The sequence below is a fragment of the Empidonax traillii genome, unplaced genomic scaffold (genome assembly GCF_003031625.1).
Source record: "Empidonax traillii isolate 1590-97213 ecotype Southwest subspecies unplaced genomic scaffold, ASM303162v1 scaffold132:size1788729, whole genome shotgun sequence".
In the NCBI taxonomy this organism is placed as follows: Eukaryota; Metazoa; Chordata; class Aves; order Passeriformes; family Tyrannidae; genus Empidonax; species Empidonax traillii.
This window is the reverse complement of record NW_020955325.1, coordinates 733,180-759,562: the sequence shown is the minus strand read 5'-3', so window position 1 is coordinate 759,562 and position 26,383 is coordinate 733,180. Positions and strand designations below refer to the sequence as shown.

The following is a 26,383-nucleotide window of genomic DNA, read 5'->3' as shown; positions in this document are numbered from 1 at the left end:
AAGAGCCAGCTAGATTATTATTTTCTGAAGTATTAAGCAAAAGGGTTAGCCTTATCTTTTTGAAATAGTTCATAATTGCTTAGGTGAAAAGCTCAAAGCAAAGGCAGTGGGAGTAGCTGTGTAGCTGAACAGTGTGTGACAGCCTCCTTTGTGAGCACAACAAAATTACCTAGTGTGAGGAAGTATTTTGTAAAGGACTGAATGAACCTGTTCTGACATTCATGGAATTGAAGTATGTGAATTTTTGGTGGTGTGTTTATGAAGGTGATCACAGTTAAAAGCATAACATAAACTCAGGTTCAAAATGTAGTATTAAAAACAAGAGAAAAAGCCACCTTCGGATTTTCTGAGTTTGGAGGGCAGTTTAGTTCTTCCTTAAATTATCACTTAACGTTATAACCATATTCTGTGCATTGTAACTAGAAACTGCAAGTGATCAAACTAATTTAAAGAGCAGAGCAGGATTTTGAACCAGTCTGAATTAGGACTGTCTCTGTCGGAGAGTAAATTCCTTGGAATTTATTAGAGCCAAATTTATTAGAATCATATGAATGATTCCAAGAAAACCTAGTATTCCCTCATTGTTGGAACACAAGAGGGTAAAAAGTTACAGACTTTGCTAGTACTGATTTCCAGGAAATAACTTGATGGGTTTTGGCTTTGTTTAAAATATATCCAGCTGGGCTTTTCCTGGAAACCAGTGTTGTGTAGCATATCCTCTCTGAAGCATTATTAGTCTCTTTTAGGCATGGGTAAGTGGCAAGACTAACAATCCTTAATTACCTTAGAATGAATTTCTGTGTACCCAATTTAGTATACTGGCTGGTCATACAATGTAGTTAAATCTGCAAAATGCTTATAGGATTTTATAGGCGAGATGAAAATCACTTCTCCCTTCTTTCCAGTCTGATTTGCCTATTGATTACCATGCTTGTTTTTTATTTGGGAGCAACTGTGCCCATGGGGCTGGTAACTCTAACATACCCCTCTGTACTCAGTAGCTTGCCCAGTTAAAACATGTTTCTAGCATCTGGGGCTTTCAACACTTGCTCACAGGAGTCTAGCTCTTGGAGTGTCTCAGGGCCAGTAAACTAGAGTTCAGTGTTCTCTTAGTTTCTCTATAGCTCATCAGAGGCCACCTGACAGTATAAAGGTTACCTACAGTTCCTGCTCGGCTTTTTCTTGACTCACACAGCAGTGAGATGGAACTGGTCTTTCTGCTTCCTTTTAGAGGCCTGAAATTTGCTGCAATTGTCTACTTGATTTCCATTCAGAGTCAGTTATGTATTATCAGGGAGTGCATTATCTGAATTGCAGATAAGCCCTGCTGGTGCTCATGGCACCATTTGTTAGCTTAGGTGCAATGTTGTGAAAACTTGGCTCTAAATAAAAGCAGCATAATCACTGCATTTGCATGTCACTGTGCCCCAAGCTAATGCCTACAAAGCTCTCATTATGACCTTCACTTGTTGTAGTATTAATTTACAGTACAGTGAAGTAATGGATCCCAAATCACCTGTGCTAAGGTGTTGCACCCCAAGGAAGAATTTTATTCTTTCCTTATTTGGCTCTTTCTTAAAATTGCTATGATTTTCAGGTTTCTGGGAGACCACTAGAGTTTAGGTTTCATCAGGCATCACCTCTCTAATAGAGGATGTGTTCTAGGCTTAAACTGACAGGAACAGAGATATTTGGGATTTTTTAGCGCCATGAATGGAAGAACATGCTGCCATTGCTCCCTCCTTTGTTAGCAGTATACCTTTTGCAGTTGTTTGGCGGTGCTCACTCTGAAAATTGCTCAAAGAATCAATTTACTCCTGGAATATTTTTCCTCCAAGTGAAATCTCAGACTGTTTAATCTCAGACTGGTGTTCTTAGAGTCTGTTAGAGAATGAGAACTGGATGAGGCTGGAAAAATAACAAGCTCTGAAGGCCATTTAAAAGCAATAGTGGTTGCTTCCAGCAGTAGGACACTATTGCAGCAGAGCACTGTGGCTGCATATGCCAAAAATTTGAAATAGTATGGATTGGTAGAATTTATCCCCCTTCCTCCACAGATGGTTTTTTTCTTGGCTCAAAGAGTGAAAGCATTAAATTTGCATGTGGAATTCAAATGGTCTTTTTGCTCTCCTGTCTTTTGGAATACCACACTGTAGAAGGACAGAGGAGGGAAACAAACAAACAAACAAAAAAAACAACGCCTAAAACAACTAGCACATGAGCTGATCCTGTATGCCGGCTCCAAAAGAGGGCTCTTAAACTCTAAAAGTCAGTGTCAGTTTATAAAGGCATGATAACCCTACCATTTCTCTTTTTGCGTTCTCAGATGGGTGGGTCATGAGAACCCCTTGGTGAGGTTAGGATTACTGAGGAAATAGACAATCCAGTTTTACATTATGCCAAAATAACACTTCCTGCCTCTCCTATTCCAAGGAACTTTCTCAAGAGAGCTATCTAAGGGTTGTTTATTGGAGGGAGGGGTGCATGTACAGGCAGCAAAGGGGCTGGCATTATGCTAATGCTTCACTTAGAGCCCTTTGCTGTAATCCTACAGCTTGGTACCCCAAAAAACTAAACCTAGTGTCCCATATCAGACCTTAATTCCCTTACCCTAATTTGTTTCTTGAATTCTTGTAGACTTTTAAGGCATATTTTTCCCTTATCACAATCTGTTAGGTTCTAATTCACAGTTAAATTACTTTAAAAACTTAGTTCTGCTGTTGGCTTGTAAGATCATATTTGTGTTGCATATACTGGTGGTGTCAACCTGTTGTGGGTGATTGTCTTTATCTCACCAGTTGAGCTTGTTACTCTTCTGGCTTGGTAGCAGAAGAAAATATGCTCTATCTGATGAGTAATCTGAAGTGAGATTGGAGTGAATCAACCCAGGCATACCTGCTTGAGTTGGTATAATGACTCATTTCCAGCCTCCCTCTCCTAGCCATAACCTTGGCTAAAATATCAATTGTTTCTTGGGTCACATAGTTGATATGCTTGGATAACTTTTGCAAAGCTGAATTCTCATGAAGAGTTAGTTAACAGTAGTTGAAAATGCATAGAAAAATCTCGGTAGATTATAATTAGACATAACAAATCTCTCAAGTATTGATCTTCTAGTGTGCCAGGGTTTCTAACAATTGTAGATAATGATTTTGATTTTGAGTCATGAATTGGGACAGGAACATAGAAGAAATAATTGCCTTTCTGTGCATCTTAGCTCATAGAAATTTTATTCCCTCTCTCTCTTTGCTGAGAAAGGACATACTTTTGATTCCTTGGAAGAGTGATCACTAGCTAAATTAGGTTTGTTTCTCCATAACTCTGCTTTTTTGGTGTGTCATTGTGCACAGGCAAATCAGAAGGGGGCTTAGGAGCAACTATGTCTGCTTAGAAGGTGGCACTTTTGGGCAAGGTCTTCCCTGTGCAGCTGCTGGTAGGAGGATGCAAAGGGGTGGTTCCTTTACTCGAAACGGCAAGGACCAAGTTGTTAAATCATTAAAATCGGAAGGTAAAGAAAAAAGCACTCCTCCTGCAGGCAAGCATTGTAAGTAAGAGGTTGTTAGTGCCCATTTGTTTGTATTTTTATTAAAATTCTGCCATAAATACTCCCAGTTTTGCTCCAGTGGCACAAATGTCTGACTCTGTAGTATTTGGCCAGACAGATATTCTGTCTTCATCATACTGTCACCAAAAATAAAATGCTTGTCAACATGTTGGCATTTTTCCTGTGAAAAACAGGAAGAAATGCTCTGCTGGCTATTACCTTTGTCATAAATTCTACTTTTTCCTTTTGTAGATTATTAAAAAGGCTTTTTTTATTCACCAGAAGCAAATGAATTGTGCATTCTTATCACTACTCAATGTCAAACTTTCTTGAATTGAATAGTAAAAAGGAAATCTCGTGACTTTGGAGCCAGAAAAAAATGTTCTTGAGCGTTCAGATGTCCTTGTTGTCACAGTTAGTTTGACATTCTTGTGTTATCCATTCAAGGCAGTCACTTATTTTTCCTGCAAATGTTAGAAGGGAAGCTAAAATTCAGGAAATACTCATTCATAAAAATCACGTGGGACTTCAGTTCTGATAAGCTGTGCAGAAGAGAGATGCCATAATGTAGCTTACTAGCTTCTATTCAGAACAAAAAATTGTGGAAATTTCTAAGGATAGCATGTATAATAATGCTAGTGCTGCTGTAGTAAATACGTTTCTTATGCACAGAATGAAATATGGTTGAGTACCTCAGTTTTCAAAGTCTTTATGTATTCAGTAGAGCAGTGCATACTCTTTGGTGCCAGAAAGCAATTGCACGTTCCCTTGCTCTGCTTAACTCTGAAGGTTGAATACACCTCTCTTGTAAAGAGTATATGCCCAAATGTTTCAAGAAGGGGGCTATTGTATGTTTCAAGTTTTCTTTATATTTTTTTCATTACAGCAGAATGACAGAAAAGACTTATTCCTCTTATTCTTAGTTTGCTGTGATACATATTTTCCTTTTACTTTGAGTGCTTTTGATGTGTTTCAGGATTTTGTCCCATTGTACCAGGACTTTGAAAATTTCTACAACAGAAACCTCTACATGCGCATTCGGGACAGCTGGAACCGTCCAATCTGCAGTGTGCCAGGGGCCAAAGTGGACATGATGGAGAGAGTTTCTCATGACTATAACTGGACATTCACGTGAGTCCAAATTCAAGAAAACACTTGCAACACCTGTCTGGAAGTAGAGGGTCTGTAAGAGCAAGTTGCAGGCTGTGATGTTAAAAGAGCAATGTATTATGTATGGTTTGAGCTTTCCAGCATTTCGAATCAATGAATTTTGCTCTTCTGAAACACATTTGGCCTCCAAGGTGATAATTTGTATATAATCTTTTGTCTACTTACTAAGGTTCCAGATTGTTAAAATTTCATGGGCATGGATCTGTAATAAAATTGATACCTTTGTGCATGGTGAACAGAACCTGCAGTAGGTACTCTGGATTGCATTGCTACTTGTGGCTTGGTGTTTATTTAGAATGAATTCTCACACTTGAAGTAAATATTGCTGCCTGAACTGAATTTAACATGATTGTTTTGAGTCAGAACTGAAATAGTCTGTAGAAACAAAATCAGAAATACAAGCAAAAGATTTTTACAGATTGGAATTGACATATCACAAGTTTGTGAAGAGTTTTGCCGCACAGTACTTGGTGAAACTAGTTATATCTCTCCTTGGCTTTCAAGCGTAAAAGAATTAAAACTTCTTTTTCTGTTAAACTTCTTCCTTAATCTCCTTGTCACGTAGTGTTAGCACAGCGATGCCAGATGTGTTTCCTTTCTGTGGTTAGAGGATATCCCGCTTGAGGGGCTGCAAAGTTAATTGATCTAGAGGTGGTATTTTTGTACCTGAAAGAAAAGTTTTGTATTTCTGGAATGGAGGGGGAAATATGTCAGAGAAACAACAAATGATTTGAGAAGCCTCAAGCAATTTTGTATATGATAGCAAATTCACCTTTAAATGCAAACTCTTCTAGGAATTAATTTGAGACTGAAAGATAGGGAAAGAATCTTTTTCACTGATTGTTGCAGTTTGATGATGAGTGGCAGTACTGAAATAATTTAATGGTTGATTCTATTGATTTTTAACATTTCAGTGTATAGTCTAGGAAAGTGAAATAATAATCTTCTGGTGTAGTTAATTTTTTTAATTGTGGATGCCCTAACTTGTGATGTTTTTAAAACACAGGTACACAGGGAGAGTGATAAAAGACATTATTAATATGGGTTCCTACAACTACCTTGGATTTGCACAGAATGTTGGGGCTTGCCAAGAAGCAGCAGCTAAAGTTCTATCCCAGTATGGAGCTGGGGTGTGCAGCACTAGGCAGGAGATGGGTAAGTTGGAGGAAGATAGTATGTTCCCCGAATGTATGTTCCAAAGTCTGTAATCTCAGTACCTGTAATTGCAGGTCTTTGAAACATTAGTTGTTCCAGCACTGAACTTTAGTCTGACCAGTAAAGAAGCTTTTACTTCAGTGAAGATAAAGTGACTTCCTGGGTTTAGTTTATATTGCACAACAGTTGTCTTACTTATGTTTTCACGCATGTTTTTTTCTTTCAGTGTTCCCTTATGGACCTTTAAGTAACAGTAGCTTGGATGATGGAAATCCTTCTTGTAGAATTTAGCAATAGCAAAAGCTTTTCCTTACTCTGAATTTCTCTTTTATGTGCAGGAAACTTGGACAAGCATGAGGAGCTGGAAAAGCTAGTTGCCAGGTTCCTAGGTGTGGAATCTGCAATGGCATATGGAATGGGGTTTGCAACCAACTCTATGAACATTCCTGCTTTAGTTGGCAAGGTATGGCTTAAGTCATGGACAAAAGCTCACCTAACAAAGATTCTACTGGTTAATTTTTCTAAAAGCTGCTTATTTACTTTTGTTTTTGTTCAGTGGCAACCCCTGCAGATATTCTCTATAGAAACTATAGGTCTGACCTTTGCCTCAAATCTCTTTGGGAAACAGCATCCATTGGACCAGTAGCAGCCCAGAACTTGCTGTCTGTCTGGGAGAGAGCTTAACATGTTAAGGCTTGCTTCCTCAGGCTACTCATTGGTTTATGAAATGGTGGCTGATTAACAGGCTGATTGGCTGAAGGTATTTTGATCCTTTTGAGACACTAAGAAGTGACTGTGTCAGATAAACTGAATTGCATGTTGGCACATAGGGAATTTTTTTACCTTTGAGTGACAGCTGAAAAATCCTCCCTTTGAAGGAGCAAAATCCTTATAAAAAAGTTATTTGAGAGATACAAGGTCAACTGTAAGAACTCATGCCTACTCTGTGCCCAATAAAACAGTAGATAGTGTAGTCTGAGTGTCCAGTATCTCCAACTATGCTTTTTTAATTATTGGAAAACGAAATGGAAGAGAACTTTTTGTTTGCGTCTTCTGATGCAAAATATATTTTCTCTTAGCTCCTCTGTAGAGTAAAATACTGCAAGTGCTAGAACAGTTTCCTCTTTTGAAAATAATTCACTGTCAGCCTAATACTAATCTATAGGCGTTCTTTGTCTCTGCTTATTTGTCTCCTATTTCACTTATTTATTTTTCCGTTTCTTGAGATCACTTTGTAAATTATTCCACTTGTGATATCTACAGGTTATAAATTTTCGGCCTTGTTCTTCCTGGCAACTCTTCTTCCTGGCGATTCCCTCTTGGATTAGCTATAGTGTCTTCCTGCATGTGGTACTTCTGACATATCTTTTACTTGCATTTTTTGGCTCTTTGTGTTTCCGCATCTCTACAATTTTCTATTCAGCAGAAAAATCATTAATGATTTCAGTGAGACCTTTAAGATTCAGAGTACACTGTCAGATTCATTTTAGTAGATAGCTGACTGTTTTGAGTACAAATTACCCATTACTGCAAAGTTACTCTTTTTTCTCTATGTATATGGAACCCACTGTATATCTTCAATACCATATGAGAAAAACCTTTCTCAGGTTCTGAGTTTTCATACTTGAACTTTAACAGGTTTTACAATCACTGAGAAAATCAGAACAGTAAATTTCATGGCATGTAACATACCTGTTTTCATGCACCTTACTTATACCTTTACTAAACCAGCTCTTTTCATAGATGGATACAGCAATCTGTACTGTGTTAGTCATGAGGATACTTAGTTTTTGTGCACTTGAAATAAGTAAGAAGCTTCTGTGTCATAACACTGCAAGTGCCCTTATACTCAGGTATATATGTCCTTATACTCCAAACAGAAGATGCACTCTTCTGAAGAAAAGAGTTCTTGTCAAATGAGCCATTTTGAAGTTCATAATGTTGACAGAATGATCTTTTTGGCTTCCTGAAGTTGCTTCTCACTGCACATTTGATTTCTTCATTGTATGCAAATAAGGACTCACATAAATCCTGAATTCTGGCACCACCCAGTACACAATTAAGTGTGTGCACAACCTGTTTGGCAATGCTTTGATAGAGTTCTCAGCAAAGCTCAGAGATTCCCATGCTTGATTAGACTCTTAGGTGCTTTTATTATTTTTTCAAACTACTCTTTGTGTCTCTCTGCATGTCCTACATACATTTCCAATTGCAAAGCTGCTTGCAACATGAATTTTTGGAGGTTTGGCAAATATAATCACTAATGGCATCTGCATTTGGCCAAAAGGAGTTTCTTTCACAGTTGCAGATATGTTTGAAGTTAATAATTATTTGTATTGTATTTGGACACCTATATTGCAACTTAATTAGCTTAGAACAAACTACTGCAATACGGTTGCATGGATGTAATATTGGACAACCTGTTCCTTTTCTGCTCTGTGGAATCCTGAAGCACTTGGTTTATATTGCTACTGAATCCTCTTTTAATAGCAACAAATACAACTTGACTATCCTAGATCCATCTCTACCCCATAGTATGATCAGCATTAGTCAGCAAAAGGAACTCAAAAGCTTCATCAGCATTATTTAATTTGCGTTATTTACTATGATTTGTTAACAGCAGCTTCTACTAAGCTGTGACGGTTTGGACTTGGCTCCCTGCGAAATGCCCAACCCCCCCCAGTAGCAGCCCCTCTCTTCCCCCTTCCTACTTCCCCAAGGGCAAAGGAAAAAAAAACTATGCAAATTGAGGAACCCGAAAATCAAGCTAGTTATATAAAAAATATATATATTTTATGTATATTACAGTTAAGATGCTATGTACACAGCAATCGGGAATCCAAACACCCCCCAAAGGGATAGGGAAAGGGGGAAAGGAACAAAAGGGAATAAAAAAAAAAAAAAAGAACACCGAGCAGATATACGCAATCAAACCCGAGAATTAGTAAAATAACTAGTAAAACAAATCTCACCACGTCCCTTAGAAAAAAACAGGATTGATACACACACAGCCAGCACTCCCCAAGCCTCCACGTGGCAGGCCAGTGGATGCTGCAGGCCTCAGCCTTAGATAAGCGAGACCAATGCAGGGACCCAGTGTTCCCGAACTTCGGCAGAAGAGAGCGAAGGCCTCTCCTCCCTTCTTAATATACCTTGTTTTACGTAAAAATCGTATGGAATACTGGGAACACTGCCCCTTCCTTGGTTACAAACTGGTAACCAGGGAAGGCCTAGATTAAAACCACCACATAAGCAGATGCTGAAAATGGTGTTGACTGAAAGTTGTGTTTTAGCACTGTTAAAGCATCACTAAAAACAGGTCTTTCTACACCTGGCAGTTTTCAGCAGCAGAGACCTTCTATTCACTGGCAAGTTGTCAGCTGCCTAGTATAGTCACTGCCAAGGTTGCTGAGCCTAGACTCCAGATAATATGAAATTTGAGGATTACTTACTCAGTAGCCACTCTGAAACTTGCCTGTTTTAGAGTAAATGTCGCTAATATAGTTATTTTAATTAGCTTATCACACCATTCTCTACTGCCTGTAGCACAGAGCTTTTTGTCATAGCTCTGGACTGATAGAGGCTAGACAATTAAATTGGAGCAATGATGCTTGAAAGGATCTTTCTGTTGTTGTAAGAAAGCAAATTAATTTCCATGTATTGGTAGGTTGTGAAATTAAGTGCTCAGGACTGAATTACACAATTCATATATGTAGCACTCTGTGGTAAAATGTGGCATTCACTTTAGTTTCCTTGTCTGCCTTGTAGGATGCAGTGGTATGTCTGATCTTCACTGACATATGTTTTTCTAGATCCCAGTAGTGTTATCTCCAGTTAACCTTCTCCTAGATGCTCTCTCAAATGTAAATTTGCTGATAAATGCAACTGAAGTCTTATCATTGGAGTAGCAGCACTCAGTTTTACATATGATCATCAGTGATTGCTGTACTGTACCAGTGGCTTATGTGATCCTTTGCCCTTTCTCTAGAGGCAGACATTACTAGACTCTTTACTATTTGTTCAGTTTCAAATTAACTTGTTTTTAATTGAATGTCGTCTCCTGTTAACGGCAGATGAAAAGAGGCTGCTTGTCAATTTGTTAAATCTACTTTCTGCACCAAAAGCTCGTCCTTGTTTTTATGGAGAAGCTCCTTCTAGACTGTTAATCTCTTCTTCCCTTTTAATGGGAATCACTTCTTTTAATGTATCACTTTTCCTACTTTCTACCATTTAAGAAGTATGCTTGTATTGAGTTATTATATTTGGGTTTTCTCATACAGTAATGTTTGACAACAGTGCCATCTGATATAATATACATACTCTTTGTCTGGAATAGGAGTTTGAAGAGCAAACGCTAGTTGAAGATTTTCATACTTCTTATGCCAAAGTCTCTGAAATATGGTGTGTTTGTCGCAGCAGTATGAACACTTGAATTTGCTGCAGTTTCCAGGGAAAACCAGTCTTGAGCTTTCTCAGGATGTAGAATGTTTTTTGATTCACTGTCATTCTAGTGCAAAATTTCCTTTATTATGGAGAAAATAATCCTATTGTCTGTGCCACCTCCTTGTGTAACTATAGGCAATGCTTTTCTCAGTCCTTTCTAGTAACTCCCATTGCAGAGAAAAAATCTTGATTCTTCCCTCCACCAGTGGTTATTAGACAAGCATAGAATGAGCAGGTGTTAGTGGTAAATCTTCAGCATTTTGACATGCTTTCTGGATTTTTAACTGAACAAAGTCACTTCTAGATTGCAGAACACTTGCATAGTGATTTGAATGAATAGGCCAAGGTTATTTAGAAGTATTGTTGCTCCCTTGCATATTAATCCCCCAGTATATACATTCCTGTAGCCCACAGTGATAACACTGTGACTAAATGTTCAGCATATCAATTATTGACCTGGAATCATCACTGCTCTCAAAACAGGCCTATCCTGTTTTAATATTTGTTCAAGGATTTATCTTCCCTTTTTGAAAAAGCAAACAAATCCAATGTCATATTTAATGACTTCAGAAAACTTCTTAATTTCATTATGCAATTTTGTGTTCCACCTCCTGTTTCTTTTATATTACCTCCATCTACACATGGGTTTAGTAAGTGGTTGCCTCCTAATGTAAGAAATAGTGCAACTTTGATAAAGCCTTTAATCTAGGACTTTGGTGGCTTGTTTCTTAGCACCACCCTAGACTTGCTGAGTGAATTGGGGCAAGCTTCTCTGGTCTCTGTTTTACCTGACTGCGTAGGAGGATGAGTACTCATCATTAGCATGAGATATTCAGGCAGATTCAGCTGCCAGACTTCTGGGAAAAGTGAGATTGAAGTGGTTCCTTCAGTTAAGAGCAGTTTTTATTTGTATTTATTGTATATTTTTATTTGCCATACTAAGGCTGCAAATTGTGTATTAGCAAGTCTTACCTGGACTAGCTGCATTTATGTTGAATTTTTTTTTTTCCCTAAATTGTCTGTAAGCAGTTCAGAGCTGAAAGGTGTTATATGATGGCTGGGAAACATAACCTTTTCAATATCTTCCTCTTTCCCCTTCTAATTCAGGGCTGTCTGATTTTGAGTGATGAACTGAATCATGCATCACTAGTGCTTGGAGCAAGACTGTCAGGAGCAACTATTCGAATCTTTAAGCACAACAGTAAGTATCAGATGGTGGACTCTGCCTTTTGCAGATGCTGTAGATAGGATACACACTCTTGTATCTTCTAATATCTGGAAATCCAATGTCATGCAAGGAAATCAATTGCTGGCTACTGGAAAGGTCAGAAGACTGCTGCTACTGAGAATTTAATCATCTTGTATTGGATATTTTTTGATATATTCAGTCCCAACTAATAACACTTGTAAGCTAGAACAGCTTCAGGATAAATCTTCTGCATATGAAGAGAAACATGCTACCCTTTGGCAGGTGTAGAGACACTGGTGTTTTAACATAGCTTCTTGCTACTTGGATAGCTCAGCACAGTTAGACTGTTCAAAGAGTCTGTGTCACATAATAATGCAATCTTGTAGGGGTCTAGGTTACAATTTGGGGGATAAGGAAGTTTAATTTTAGAACCAGATGCCAGCGTTACCCTACAGTAACAAAAGCTTACGATTGCAGATGTCCTAGCCAAACTACACAGTCGTGAATTGGTACAATGTAGTAGTAGAGGAATTTTTGGGATGTGAAGTGTAGATTAATTTCACTGAGTTACTTGCTTTACGTATTGCTTCCAATATACACAGATTTTTTACTTTCCTAATTTCATCTTCCTCCAAATAAGGTATTTATAATAACTTTCACATTAAAGATACCTAGGATTTCCTTCTCTTACTCTCAGTGAATGAGGCACCTGTTGTCCTTGATTAATAAAGCCACTACCTTCATTCTTCAGCGACTTCTAATATTCTTTATAGTGTCAGTCTCTGAGATCATGATGACTCTTGCTCTCTTTCAAGTGTGTAGTGGTGACAGCAAAGATTGGGTGGCTGCAATTATTTTTCTTTCTTTGTCCTACTTGGTAGTGGATTCTCTGCTGCGCTTACTGTTTCTTTTGTGTTCTCTCTCTTGTTCTCTTTCGTTTGGATAATTGTCTTTACAAAAATGTAGAGCTTATTGTAACATTCATAATTTTTTTTTTAATTCTTCATAAATCTTGTTTGCTGAGCAAGATCACAAAAGCTTTGCATTCTACTTCTGCACATACTTCTGAACATTGCATCCGTTTCCAGAATTTCAAAGATCACTGGTTAGAATGCAGTTCTGGCTATAAGGAGAAGGACTTAGAAGCTCTGCTGTGATGAAGAATAGATGATCTGTGGGAATGGGATACAAACTAGCAGTGGTGAGATTGGGGAAAATTCTTGAAAAATTAGAGATGGTGGGGTTCTGTGAAAGAGAATGGAATGGCAGATTAGAATTAGAAGACAAAATGCAAACAGTGGTCTTGGCCTGTCAAGATGATGTTCAGTTTATATTTCTCTATGTGTTCTCAGTCCTACTCTTGCTGTACTCTGTGCTTCCTTAGTTAACTTGATTTCCCTGAGAGGTTAATGGCTTTATTCATATTCTGCTTTTTAGAAATTACAAGAAGGGAAAATGAAAAACCCCCTTAAAATCCTTGTTCAATGTTTTTTTTTCTGCCTCATTCTGTAGTTTGTCCTTTTTATTAAGGTCAGACCTAGTTCCTAATCTTTCCCTCTTTATTGAGAGGTCAGGGCAGACAAGTATTTTCCACTGTTCTCCCGAACTGCACTAAACTTGTCTTTTCTTCTTTGAGAGATTTGTTGGAGACAGGTACTACACTGCCTTCTTCGTTGACTTTTTCTGAACACTAGCTGTCCTTTGACAGTCTATTAACCGACCTACTATGCTGTGTAATTTTAGCCTAGTTCTAGTTCACAAACTACTCTTGCTGCTACAACTGCCCTATTCTACCAGTTCTCTTTTCATGATTAATTGTCTTCTTTTTCATGCCCTAGTGTTTATATCTGTCTCTGCTGAGCACTTTGAGTTGTGTGCTTTGATTAATCCCATCTCCACTGCTTTCCTCAAAGGTTTTTTTTTCAGGACTGATTTCATGATTTGTTCACATTAGTTAGGTCTTTTAGGATTGTGTCAAGGGTTCATAGCTGGAGCTAGTAAGGTTTCAGAATACATTGCTACTAACAGCTTCATCTGTCTGGTTTCTGATATTCTGAACACTGTCCTCTTTCCAGCACTGGTCTTTCTTTTCTATTTTTGGTTTAGAAGCTTCATGTTCCCCACCTCCAGTCCCTTCAATTTTAAATGAAGGAATAAAAAAGTATACTTGCCCCACTTCTCTTTATGTGCTTTGTTCTATCTTTTACTTATCTTTAGTTGATTATCCTTGAACTTACTTGTTCTTTTTTTAATTATTTCTATCCACAAGGATATTCTTACTATCTAAATGGCTTTCTCTTTTCATCAAAATGAGATACTCTTTTTCCCCCCCTTTTCTTGGTTAGTGCCTAATGCTCTAACTTATGCTTTTAGCATAGGATTATGAAATTCGTCCTTGGAGTTCATACAGTCACCTGCTCTCTTCAGTCTCATCTGTGGGCCCACAACTAGATGAAGCCTGTGCTTGTTTGCTTGTGTATGGTCTGTCCTCCATGCTGGAGCAGTTTGTGCATTTCTGGAATATTGCTGTCTTTAGTCATGTCAAAGGTCAAGCCAGCTGTTTTGGTACCATTTAACAGTAATTTCTGGTGCAGATATGCAAAGCCTGGAGAAGCTGCTCAAAGATGCTATTGTGCATGGGCAACCTCGTACACGGAGGCCCTGGAAAAAAATTCTTATCTTGGTGGAAGGAATATACAGGTACAAACTATTCTTTATATTCCTAAGACCCTCCACATGAGATCTAGATGCTTAGTGTTTGAGTTTCTTTGCCAAATCAAATTATGAATATTCTCACTTCGTAGTAATTTCATTAATCTCATCTGTGAATTAAATTATGCTGTGTTGGTCTCACATCCCGGGTTTTCTGTTGCTAGAACTGTAGCTGCACCTGGTGCTATCACAATGCTTCCCACATCTTGATTAGATTATAGAAATTAAATAATCAAACCCGATTATATCAGAACTGTGGTCTTAAATTGCTTGTCCATTCCATTCTTTCTGTGCTCACTAGATGATGCTAGTGTGAATGGAATTGCACAAATATAATGTTTTTGCTGAGAGTGAGTAGGAGCATGTAGTAGGCATAGCTGTGTTAGGCATTTGAATCATAGTGACTTTCAGCACAAAATGGGGTGCTTTGGAGTGCTACTCATGAGAGCCTAGTCCTTAAAAACAACAGGTAAGTAGATGTATGACCAGAATACTGACATAAGGGTGGAAGATAATTAATTTATAAAATTGTCACTGAACACATTCCTGTGCTTACTGTTGCTGCTGCTTATTTAGTCTGCATGTCAGCATCCCAGAGATGTTGAACAGGTAGAAACTAGAGCTCTGGTCCCCAGGTGCAAGGAGGAGAGGTGCATCTCTGCAGAACATGGTATATCTAGCAAATTTTAAGTGTTCATAATTGCTGAAAGAGTGAAGAAATGAAAGCGTAGTGACTTCAACTCTATAAGGTGGTTGTCCCAACCATTAAATCAACTTACACTGAATTTTTGTTTCTTAACAGTATGGAGGGATCCATAGTCCGTTTGCCTGAAGTGATTGCCCTTAAGAAGAAGTACAAATCCTATCTGTACCTTGATGAAGCTCACAGTATAGGTGCCCTGGGTCCCAGTGGCCGGGGTGTAGTGGAGTATTTTGGACTCAATCCTGAAGATGTGGATGTTATGATGGGAACATTCACCAAAAGCTTTGGAGCTGCAGGAGGATACATTGGGGGCAAAAAGGTAAAGAACTGGGAACTGCATGGCTATTTTGGGCAGGTGGTGCATTAAGCATTTGAAAGTTATTCTATTTTTCAAGTACCCCAATTGTCCATTTGTTTCATAAATTTACATACTGTCTAATAATATGAAAATCTGTGCAGGGCAGAAGAGTCTAGTCTAGTAAAATACCTCATAATTGTTTAGTTCTCACATGGTCAGCGACGATCTCAGGTTGCAGAATGTATAGTAATGATGTAGTATCTTTCTAGGAACTGCTAGGAGCCAGCAAACACGGATTTATTGAAGTTATTTTTAATGAGACTTGCAGGAAAATTCTCAGAGGGAAGGTGTAGATAATTCCCTGTGTTGCCTTTCTCATATCCTAAAATATATCTCACAGATCAGGCTTCTAAGCTTTATTTGAGTGTAAACCTCTACCCTTTTCCTACCAGGATAAGAATTTTTTATATATTAATTGTGATAATTACTTCCACCCATCCAAATGGAGATGGGACTTACAGATGTTCCTCTTAGGGAGTTTACTATAGTTAGATTAAAATTACTCCTACATCTTCCCAGAAAAAAAAGCACCATATAAATATTTTTCCAAAGGTAGTGAGCTGTTGGGATTAACTCCATGACATAAGATAAAGCAGCTAAGAATCTTTTTTTAACTGTGTTTTAGCTACTGATTGAGGGATTGCTTCAGAGCTAAGAGGCCTTAAATCTTTTTACCTAGTTTGTTTCAAAGTCCCTTTACAACTTTCTTTCATTTAACTCTGACCCTAGACAGACAGCAACAGAACACTTCCACATGTTTTTATAATGCATTCCAAGCTTGTGGTAGGTAGAGGGTCATCATTATTTATTTTGTGGTAGCAGAAGACAGAATCTGTCCTGGCATTCATACTGGTGTTTATAATATTTTGCTAGGGTGGTCTGGGTATTTTAGCATGGTTTTGTTACAGTTAACAAGCAGCCTAGATCTAAGGTTTGTTGGTTCTTTGTTCCTTATCTAACCTACTTCTGCCCTCTAACAAAAATAGCATGTGTGTTTAACTGGGAAATGCATGAGGGTTAGGACTAAGGTTCTTGCACTCCTTAATTACACCTACTGCTTTATTTATATTTTGCTGATAAATGAGAGAGAAAATTTTGTGACCTGTTCCTTGTTTGGTGACTTTTGTGGGGAAACAAGTGTATTGAGCACCATACAGAAGCACCTGTGGATCCTGCTTCCCACTATTTCATTGTTTTATACTCCTCCGTGTTATAATAAACACTTCTGAAACACATCCTGGGCACAGCTTGAGTAATGCAAAAACCTTATTACAATCCACTGCTGGTGGTGTCATCTAAACGGGTCTGTTGTAGGCATTTGTCTCTGATCAACACACATTCTTGCCCTGTGACATTATTATGGGATGTCATGTCCCTCCTGTTCAGTTTTCAACTGTTTATTTCTTGTACTGTAAAATGTACTTGGGATACTTGTTCTCTTCTGGGGCATTCTGAAAGAGGTTTCATGTGGTACCTCATTTTATTGTGATTAAAGACATGACAATGAAGCATTTCTTTGAGTGCTGGGAAGGCAATGTCTGATGCCTCTTGTGTTTTGCTAGGAACTGATTGATTACCTCAGGACATACTCTCACAGTGCAGTGTATGCAACATCAATGTCACCTCCTGTTGTGGAGCAAATCATCACCTCCGTGAAGTGCATTATGGGTGAAGATGGTACAACTATTGGTGAGTCTTTTGAATAGTAGACGTGTAGAAAGGGGAAGCCAAACAGAGCCTCTATCCCATTGATAGATAACTCATTCAGTGGACACATTCAGGATTATTTGTAAGTACATATTGAGTTGTAATTTCTGGAGCAGTAAACCACTTTACTATCCTTGGCAGATCAGCTTACTAACTAGTATAAAGAGTTTCCACCTAAAGGTAAGTCATCTTAGTCTCATCTAAGACACAGTATTGTCTTGTATTAATTTTTCGTTCTGCCTAGCTATTCTGGCTTCCTTCTTTTTCTTCCCATTGTCTGTCCTTTGTCATTTGCCCCACTGTAAACATTGCTTTCAGAGTATTTTACTGTGTATCTTTTACAGTTGTGTGCTGGTTACTGCAGGGCAGTGCTTTCAATTTTCATCTCTAATATAAATTGATGTTTGCGTCTCAGTTAAAGTAAATATGGGAATGTTTCTGAAATCCCTTTTTACCTTGGGAGCTAGAAGCAGTTTTCAAAATCATTAAATTTAATGGACCAGGAGAAGAAATTCAGCAAATTTGTCTTTATAGCCTTAGTTTTCTTATTTCATTATGAAAGTAAAACAGGGGAAATTTGTACTCATCTCTGTGCATTCAAAGTCATAATCACAAATCCTCATGTCTAATTTACCTAGTGGGTAGCAGCTTCCTTCAGTTATAGCATGAAGTAAACAGCTTGTACTTGTGATGTTTAAGCTGCCTTGAAACTGAAATGGTACAGCAGTTTGCATGCAGGATACTTTTACCTCCTCACAGATAATTAAAAGGTTGTGAGCATCACACACAGGATAACAGTGTAGTTTGCTGAGGATCTGTCAGTGGCATGCAGTTTGCAGGCTCTTAGAATTGCAGCTGCAGTATATATTGAGTTCTGGGAGCTTGAGGCATCTGGCCACGAGGTGGTGGTGGTGTATGCTCTAGAACTAAATTTGCTTTTTGCTTTTGAACGTGAACCTGTTGGATAACTATTACAGTGGAAATCCTCGCTGGAGAAATGACTTGGGAATTTTTCTGTTATAACAGGTTTCATTTTGTTTAAATTATCTGAGAACAGTTAGGTGCCAGCAATTGGTGTTGGTGGTTGCTCAGGAGAGATGTCATTAGTGAGGCCAAATACAGCCAGGAAGTGCAGTGAGTGCTTCCAAGTGGTCCGTGAGAGATACCCGTACCAGCCAAGAGTTATCTCCCTGCTCTCGAGTACAGATATTAACCAAGCCTCAAATGACATGAAAAGTTGTCTTGCTCTCATCTTGAAAGGGACTGTTTGAGCTCTTAATAGCTGATGATTTGCCAACAATCTGTGGTCTGCTTAGGCGTTGCTTGTTTTGGTTTTTTTCCAGTATCTGTTTTGCTTAATGAAGCAGGAAGCAAGGAATGTGTAACTGATTTCTGTTTGCAGTATTTAAACTCAGGCATTTTTTCCCCTTTCTGAGGCTACAGTGTGGTATTTGTTCAAACCAGGAGAATGGAAGTAACTTCTACTCCAGACTGTTCTCCTGCCATTATGCGGGCAGGATCCAGCTGAGCTGAAAGGCAAAACAGATCAGGAACCAGTTTGGCGAAAAAAATAAACTCAGAAGACATTTTTTGTTCTCATATTGCTTAAAACGCATGTCAGGCTTCATCCTGCTAATTTAGTGCCAAGGAGTACCAGAATTCTTAGTCACTCTTTCTAATGAGAAACTAAGTGCATCATTTCAAAGAGGTCTCGGTAAGTCCAGATTCTGTACGAGATGTAGCAGTTTTTGTAAGTGATGGATATAACAGCTGGATAGCCAGAACCCTGTCAAATCTCAAAGGATTTCTCAGCTACAGGTCTTGTGAAAGTGTTGCTGGCTTTTTAAGCATCAAAGTCGACCTTCAGCTTCGAGAAACACCTCATAGGATGATTCCTGCATGAAAGTGTTTCTGTGTTCATTTTCTTCAGTGCTGTTACCTAGTAATGCATTTTTTTAATTACCTTAAGGCTTTAGAGATAATATTACTTTGTAGACACTTTCTGTGGGTGAAGTTGGCAAAAGTTCAATTGGGTGAATTGAGCAGCTGCTTCGTGGTAGCATGACAAAGTTTTTTCTTCGTTTAAGGGCTTTGGCTGAAAAACTTCTATTTGGATTCTGTGGAATTACCAGTGGGACTCTGGAGGACCACTGCTTGCAGTTGGTTTGAGTATGAGAAAATGAGGACTAGATGGGTGCTGATAAGACAAGTGCAGAACAGTGTTAAACTGGGTCACTGGTAAGCACCTCTGAATTGACTGCATATCACAAAAATTTAATTGCTTTTAAATTAGTCAAGCTGAACAAATGGATGAAGGAAACAGGGCAGTGGTTTTACAAGAGCACAAGAGTTGGAGCTGGAATCAGAACAGTAGATGGCGAGCTCCCAGCCTTGTGTTTTGGGCCACAGATAAATCTTTTAATGGCTTCAAGAATGCTTTCCTGAAAAGAGCCTTTGCGGCTTCTTTGTCTGCCTGCTTCTGTTTACCACACACTCTGTGTGTAATAGCTGCTGTTCTTCATGACATCAAACCTTCATGGACATTTTGATGTCAGATTAAGATAGTCTGTAGCTGAGGAATAAGTAGTAGGAACCAATTAGTGTTTTTAGATTAAAGGTTTTTTTGTATATCATTTTGCAAGACTACGTAAATTCTCTTAGGTTATTTCTAAATCTAATGAAGCACTTGAAGGCTCCAAATTTATAATATAAGGTGTTGTAGTTACAAAAACTTTACATAACTAAAAAAGTGAATGTCTCCTTTCATATTTCTCCAGCAAGCTGCCAGTGATTAAATAGGGCTTTAGTAGGAGGCAGCACAGACAAAATACAGATGCTATGAAAAGCTGAATAGCTGCTTACAGAGAATGTAAGATGGGTGATATGCAAACGTGCTTCCTGAATTGGGACCGTAGTTTCTTGACTCTTGATTTCTGTTCAAACTAACCTGTTAATTCTTTGTAATGTTTGTGCATGTAAGTTACTAGCAAACCTCAATCACTCTGAAGTCATCTCCAGGAATATAATTATATAGGAATACAAGTATATGACTTGCTCCTTCATCCAGACTGCAAAAACCTCTCCTAACAACTAAAGCAATGGCAGAGCCACGTTACTGGTTTTTGGTAATGGTGCTTCCAGTATTGAATCTGAAACCCCTCTAAATTATCAGATCAATGTCTGAAAATGTATGTTAGTCCGATTTTACTTGCATTGTGTGTAAATTGGATAGAAGACCATCATGTGGTCTTAACAAAACATACTTAATCTGTGATCCCTTTCTTCAAAGGAACAGTTGTCCTCAAGAGCGTTGAACATCTTGAGCACACAGACTCTGTTCAAGAGAACTCAGTATCTCATATATCATCACATTTGGCTTTGATATATGGTAGAGCATGGTGAGCAACAGAAAGGGAGAAGGCTTCTTTCTGCAAAACTTTTGGAGCTGCTTTCCAGTTCGAAGTCACTAAGCTTGGAAACTTTAACGAGCAGGAGCAAGTGTTGCAGTTGCCTGTCAACAGTTCATTGAATGCTGCTCTTGGTCTCTGTTCAGCCACAAAGATGAATGAACTGCAGATTGTTTTGTAGATAAAGGGATTTTTTAAACAATGATAACAAAAAAGACACAATAAGCAGACTTTTCAGGGTCATAGTATACACAAAGATGACAAATTGGTTCTTGGAATGGAATTCTGGAAAGTTCTAGCATAGAGCCACTTGATTCTTGCTGTTCATGGGGTGTTTGGATTATGTAAATTGACTGTAGGGAGCTTGAGACAGCTTGGCACTTGCCATGGTAAATGAGATGTTGGGATTTGTAATGGTAAGTAGTTGACCTGTCTTGGTGAATTTTTCAGCATCAGTGGTTTGGTTTGAGTTGAAAGCTGGATTTTTTGCCATTACAATCTCTCTAGGTCTGGGAGTCCAGCTGATTCCTTTGTTTATTTACATAAGAACTAGTGATACATCCTGTACAACTGGAGTTCTGTTGGCATGGTTGCTGTTCAGGACCCAGCCTGTTTGTTGCCCTGATAACATTGCTGGGGGCAAGTCGAAGAGAATTGTAAAGTAACCTGACTGATATGCAGGCAAATCAAATCATGCAAAGTGAAACCAGTCTAGGGACTGGTTAATCACCTTCAGAGATGAAACCGAATTTGCTTTCCTGTGTATTAAAAACTGAAGATGAGTCTTAAATCCAGGTGTATTTTAAGTTTGAACTAAAGCTGGCAATGCTAATAGCTTGTAAAAGAAGTAAACCACTTCCTTCCATGCACATAAACTCAATAATAGTAATTATAAATGTTGACATTTATAACGAGTTTACTGCCTTCCATCTCATTTTAGGAGACAATTATCCCACACTTAATCACAGTGCCATACATAGCATGTACAGAATAAGATGTGGATAGAGCTTGCCCAAGATGGCACTTAAATTTTGAGCGCTGCGTAGTTACAAATTATTATTATCCTACGTAGCTCATTGGAGGTAGCAGCTGCATAGGCCATCCCAGCTGCTAAACTGTTGGAAACGATAAGTGACCTTTGAAGGCCATTCAGTCAGGTAGCAGCATACAGTCTGATTGGTATTTGCCTCAGCACCTCGGTTGTGAAGAGCTAGTAAGTGATTTCATCTCATCAGAGAAATCATTAAAAAAAATAAAAACGTATATTTCTGGTCTTGCCATTGCTATGTGCAACAACACTGAGCAAGTTAAATCAGAGCAGTTAGTTAAACCAATTATAACCAGAAGGATTAAGAACATAACAGTGTCTTGGCAGAGAATTGAGCATAACTGAGCTATTGAGAAGACAGGAGAATTGTTATACTGTTAATATGCACAGGGAGAAGCAGCATGCTGGAAAAAAACCTAAGCCTGGTCTGCTTAAATTCTGGAGGAGAAAAGACTGCAATTAGTATTTTAAGCTCCATGTGGTTAATCAGGCCCGTACAACATCAGTAATTTAATCAGCTGCCTAATCAGTAGGTTTCTTCAAGTTGGACGTTTTGTAACGTTATGTTTTTCTTCAAAGAGAAGCCAGAACTATATGCATGTATAAAGCATAAGCACTAATGAAGGAATAGCCAATGTTTCATCACCTGGAACTGAATTTTAAATAGCTTATAGTATAATTATAGATGAAGTCTGTACCTTGACATTGTTAGCAGTAGATCCACAAATGGAAGCAGTGACTGCTGTAGTACTCAGAGGGGAAAATAAATACTCCTTGTACAAGCTGAGGTTGAAGAGTTTCAATTATCATTAAAATCGGTTCATTTGAATTTCCTTCAATAATGCACTTGTTAATGAGGTGTTAAATTATCACCTTGGGAACCTGGGACCAGTCAAAACTAATTTGAGCAAAGTGAAAACTTTTTTTTGTTGCTGCCCTTGAGAATCTCAAGCTGAGCTGGGAAACTGCTGGAAAAACAAATACTCTGGGGGTCATAAAGAGAGTTTCCTGCTTCTCTCTAGGGGTCTGACAGTTTTAAACATCATTCTCTGTATTTGTGCTTCCAGCTGAGGATCTTTTGAATCCAGCTTGTTGCTGCACCCCTACTTCCCTCCCACAGAGCACGGCAAGCCTCCAGAAAAATTGCTTTAACCTGGGCTGGGCAGGAGAAATCTTTCAGCCTTTGATGCTTTGAAGAGTGTTTACAGACATTAGCAGAGCTGTACCCTTTATGTTGTACATTGGAATGCGAGAATTCTTCAGCACCTCTTCTTTTGAACTTCATTCGATATTGTGGTGTTTGTGCAAGAGCTTATAAACCTTTATAACTGTACACCTGCTTTGTTTACTTAACATTCTGGTTCTTGCTATTTCTGTTCAGGTGTGAGCTGTCAACCTGTGTCTTCACAGCCTAAACACTGATCTGTCACAGCTGAATTACAATTAGGAATGTGGCTTTGTTGAAATAATTTAATTTTTCTTCATTTCTTACACTGTATTTCATTTAAAACATGTGACTCAATTTTACTCTCAGTAGCACGAGGGACCATGTTTCTGCAGAATGCTGGTGTGCTGCTCCTACAGATAAAATGAGAAAATACTGGTAGCAGGTCACTACTATATATTGTTAGCAATAGTACAACTAAAACTCTTGTAAATCAGTATCGTTGAAGTAAAGCACTTAAACAGGAGTAATCAAAAATCAGGTGATGTGCACTCTGTCTTTCTTTGGGTTACTGGGAAATAGATTTCATGGTTCCTGGTGTGGTACATGACTGACTAGAGCAGTATCTTGAAAATACCTGAATGACACACACAAGCACCACTTCCATCGTCAGTCCTGGCAACTGCAGCAATTTTCTACATAGAAAAAGTATTACTAGTATTACAATAGTTTCTGCAGTATACAGACTTCTATGAAAACTATGTAATATAAGTGTTTCTGTCTTCTTTGGAAAAAAGCAATAGTTGGTAATTGAAACCCTTTCTGTGAGCTATGTGTGTGTGTTAGGCTGCGTGGGACTTGCAGACTAGTTGATCTACTGTCCATGCCTACTTTAGTGGCTTCTGTAGTACAATGTGGTTGGCACCAGGTCAACTCATGCCATTTCACATCAGTGCAGTTGACCTATCACAAATTCCCAAACGTAGACAATCTTGATGATCTACAGTGTATACTTTTGTCCTACTAGTGTGGAGATGTTTGCTAATGTTCCAGAATTAATAAACTTCCTTAGATAGTACAGATTTCATCTTTAAAGGAAGAAGCTGTCTGAAAAACCTGCATGCCAGTTAACATGTTTTAAGAGCATATGGCCAGAGGAGAGATTTGAGACTACTTTAAATAAGATGGAGCAGGTTCTGTTGCAGTCTAACTTCAAGACAAATTGGCTTGTCAGGGACAGGACGAATCAAGCTTTAGAGCTTCTTTCTGCCACAAGTAAGTTTCTTTTAATGCTCAGGTTATTCCCTAATTATTGCATAGTGGAAAAATTGTGGTTACAATACTGCCTGCGTGGGGGAAAATGTATTACAGAGTATGCATGCTTCTCAAGTTCATGTTGGCTAGCAGCTCCTAAGATTTCTTAACTGTTTCTCCATGGACGCTGGGGTTGAAAAAAAACCCAACCAACCAAACAAAAAAAAATTCCCCAGTAGCAAAACGGGCAGTGGAGACCTCATTTGTTCTGCAACTAGTGTTTCTGGAACTAAGTACTTTGTGCAAACAGATGTGTTACTCTTATGGAATAACTGTCTGTACCAAGAACTGGAAGCAGAATGTTTAGTACCTCCAATCTTTACTGAAAATAGCTTGTCTTTTCTAGGCTTATAGCTATATTCCTGACAAATGACTTTTTGTTCAGGACCTGGCATTATAGAGGCAATTGTGGGTTTTATATGCACAGCTTTGATCTTTCCAGGATCCTTGGAAAACAGAGCTGTTGAGGAAGAACAAGTCTGTAAATGTCACAGGAGAGACAAGGCCTCCAGGGTTTGGGCCTTTTCAGGTACAAACCCTACTCTTGCACCTCACTGCAGTTCCAGGTGGCAGGATATCAGGAGCTTCTTGCCAAATACAACTTACTAACATGGGAAAGCTCAACACCCTTCCTGTTGAAATTATTGCAGAGTTTTAGGGTAAATCTGAGAGCACACTGGAGAAGGACAAGTATGGCTGCTATAACAGATGTGCAGTCAGATGTGGCCAGCTCTGACTTGGTGGCAAATTTGCAGGCTATAGCTTTTATCATGAGATGAACTTCTTGACTATAAGCATCACTGACATCAAAGGAGAAACTTGAAATATTGTACAGGACCACTTACTGGGATGGATTGAGGTCTTCACAAAAAGATGTATGAAGACCGTGTTCTGTGAAAAATTCAGGTGCTGCCTTCTCAGTGCCTTGTGTTGGGTGAAATCTGTAGCAATATTAATATTATCTACCCTAGCTGAAACCAGGACAGAAGTTCAAGTCATGTTGAGGGACAAAAAGACCTCTGGAACTTACTGTACTCCATTCCATAAGTTTCCATTTAGTACCACTGATGAAAAGTAGGTATTGAGAACTATTCTGTTCACTTTTCTTATCCTTTAAGGGAGTCTTCTATCAAGAGACGTAGTAGAAGATAGTCTATCTGGCAGACTTTTTTCTGGATTTTCAAACTAATACAAAGATTAAATACTTCTCAAAATACCTTACAGTATTAGTTATTGGTCAAAGCTTACTTCTGTGTAGGATCTCATTATTGTCTCAAGCTCACAGAGCCTGTTTCATAGTGCCCTGGCATCGTTTCTTTATAGAGCTGGTTTCTGTTCCATTTGGCCACATGATGGTACTCCCGTGTTTATGGCTGCTGTCTCCCAAAGGAGTTTGCCAAAGAGTACAATAGTCAAACCCTCAGGTGATAGCCCCTCATGGATACCTCACTATCCAGGTATTTCTAGGTGAAGCTGATTATTAGCTCTTTCTAACCAAAAGTGGGCATTTTATAGCTGGCTGCTATTACTTTTGCACTGAATGACAGGCCTTGCTGTGTTAGAACTCGAGTATTAGTCTAACTGCTTGAGGAACAATGCTGTTACAAGCTTTTAAGATATTGACATGGAGTGTGACCAGTCAACTGACTTTTGCTGAATACTGTTTCTTGAACTTAAAGCAGTCCCATCTGATCTTATAGTTGAGAGCAGCACTTCACGGGCTAATGCAGCTGTAGGGGATGAGGGAGAAGGTTGTTGCTAGTCATCTGCAGTTAATTTGCACTGTTTCTTATGGCTACCTTATTGTCTGTGATTTATGTGACATACAAATCCCTCTATTTGGCTGAACTGGCTTAGAGTTTCAGAAGAATAGATTAAGCCCTATAGTGGTTGTAAAACTTTGTGCTTCTATACTGGCTTGATGTGAAATTCAAAAAATCAAGCACAGGTCCTATGAGGAGACGCTGAAGGAGCTGGGGTTGTTAAGCCTAGAGAAGAGGAGGCTCAGAGGAGACCTCATCACTCTCTACAACTACCTGAGAGGAGGTTGTAGCCAGGTGGGGGTTGCTCTCTTTTCCCAGGCAGCTATCAGTAAGACAACAGGACATGTTCTCAAGCTCTGCCTGGGGAGGTTTAGGTTGGATGTTAGGAAGAAATTCTTTACAGAGAGGGTAATCAGGCATTGAAATGGGCTGCTCAGGGAGGTGGTGGATTCTCTATCCCCGGAGGTGTTTAAGAAGAGACTGGATGTGGCACTGAGTGCCATGGTCTAGTAATTGTGGTGGTAGTGGATCAAGGGTTGGACTTGATGATCTCAGAGGTCCTTTCCAACCCATCTGATTCTATGATTCTGTTAGGTATGGTTGTCAAATTCTTCATCCTTCCTAACCCTGAGCTCTTGCTGTAACCTGTGTTGTATACATTTTTATTGGATTTTAATTATTTTCATTTTTGTAATGCTTGTACCT

At 38.7% G+C, this 26,383-nt stretch overlaps 1 protein-coding gene across 1 annotated transcript in view; it reads left to right on the top strand.

Annotated features, from left to right (window-relative positions):
- The window catches only part of SPTLC2 (serine palmitoyltransferase long chain base subunit 2), a 70,255-nt gene that overhangs the window by 12,585 nt on the left and 31,287 nt on the right, over positions 1-26,383 (top strand). The window contains exons 3-9 of the mRNA XM_027883675.1: positions 4,521-4,675; positions 5,721-5,869; positions 6,208-6,332; positions 11,420-11,513; positions 14,096-14,201; positions 15,016-15,235; positions 16,837-16,963. Of these exons, the coding sequence (XP_027739476.1) occupies positions 4,521-4,675; positions 5,721-5,869; positions 6,208-6,332; positions 11,420-11,513; positions 14,096-14,201; positions 15,016-15,235; positions 16,837-16,963 (976 nt within the window). The remainder of the gene's footprint in view (positions 1-4,520; positions 4,676-5,720; positions 5,870-6,207; positions 6,333-11,419; positions 11,514-14,095; positions 14,202-15,015; positions 15,236-16,836; positions 16,964-26,383) is intronic.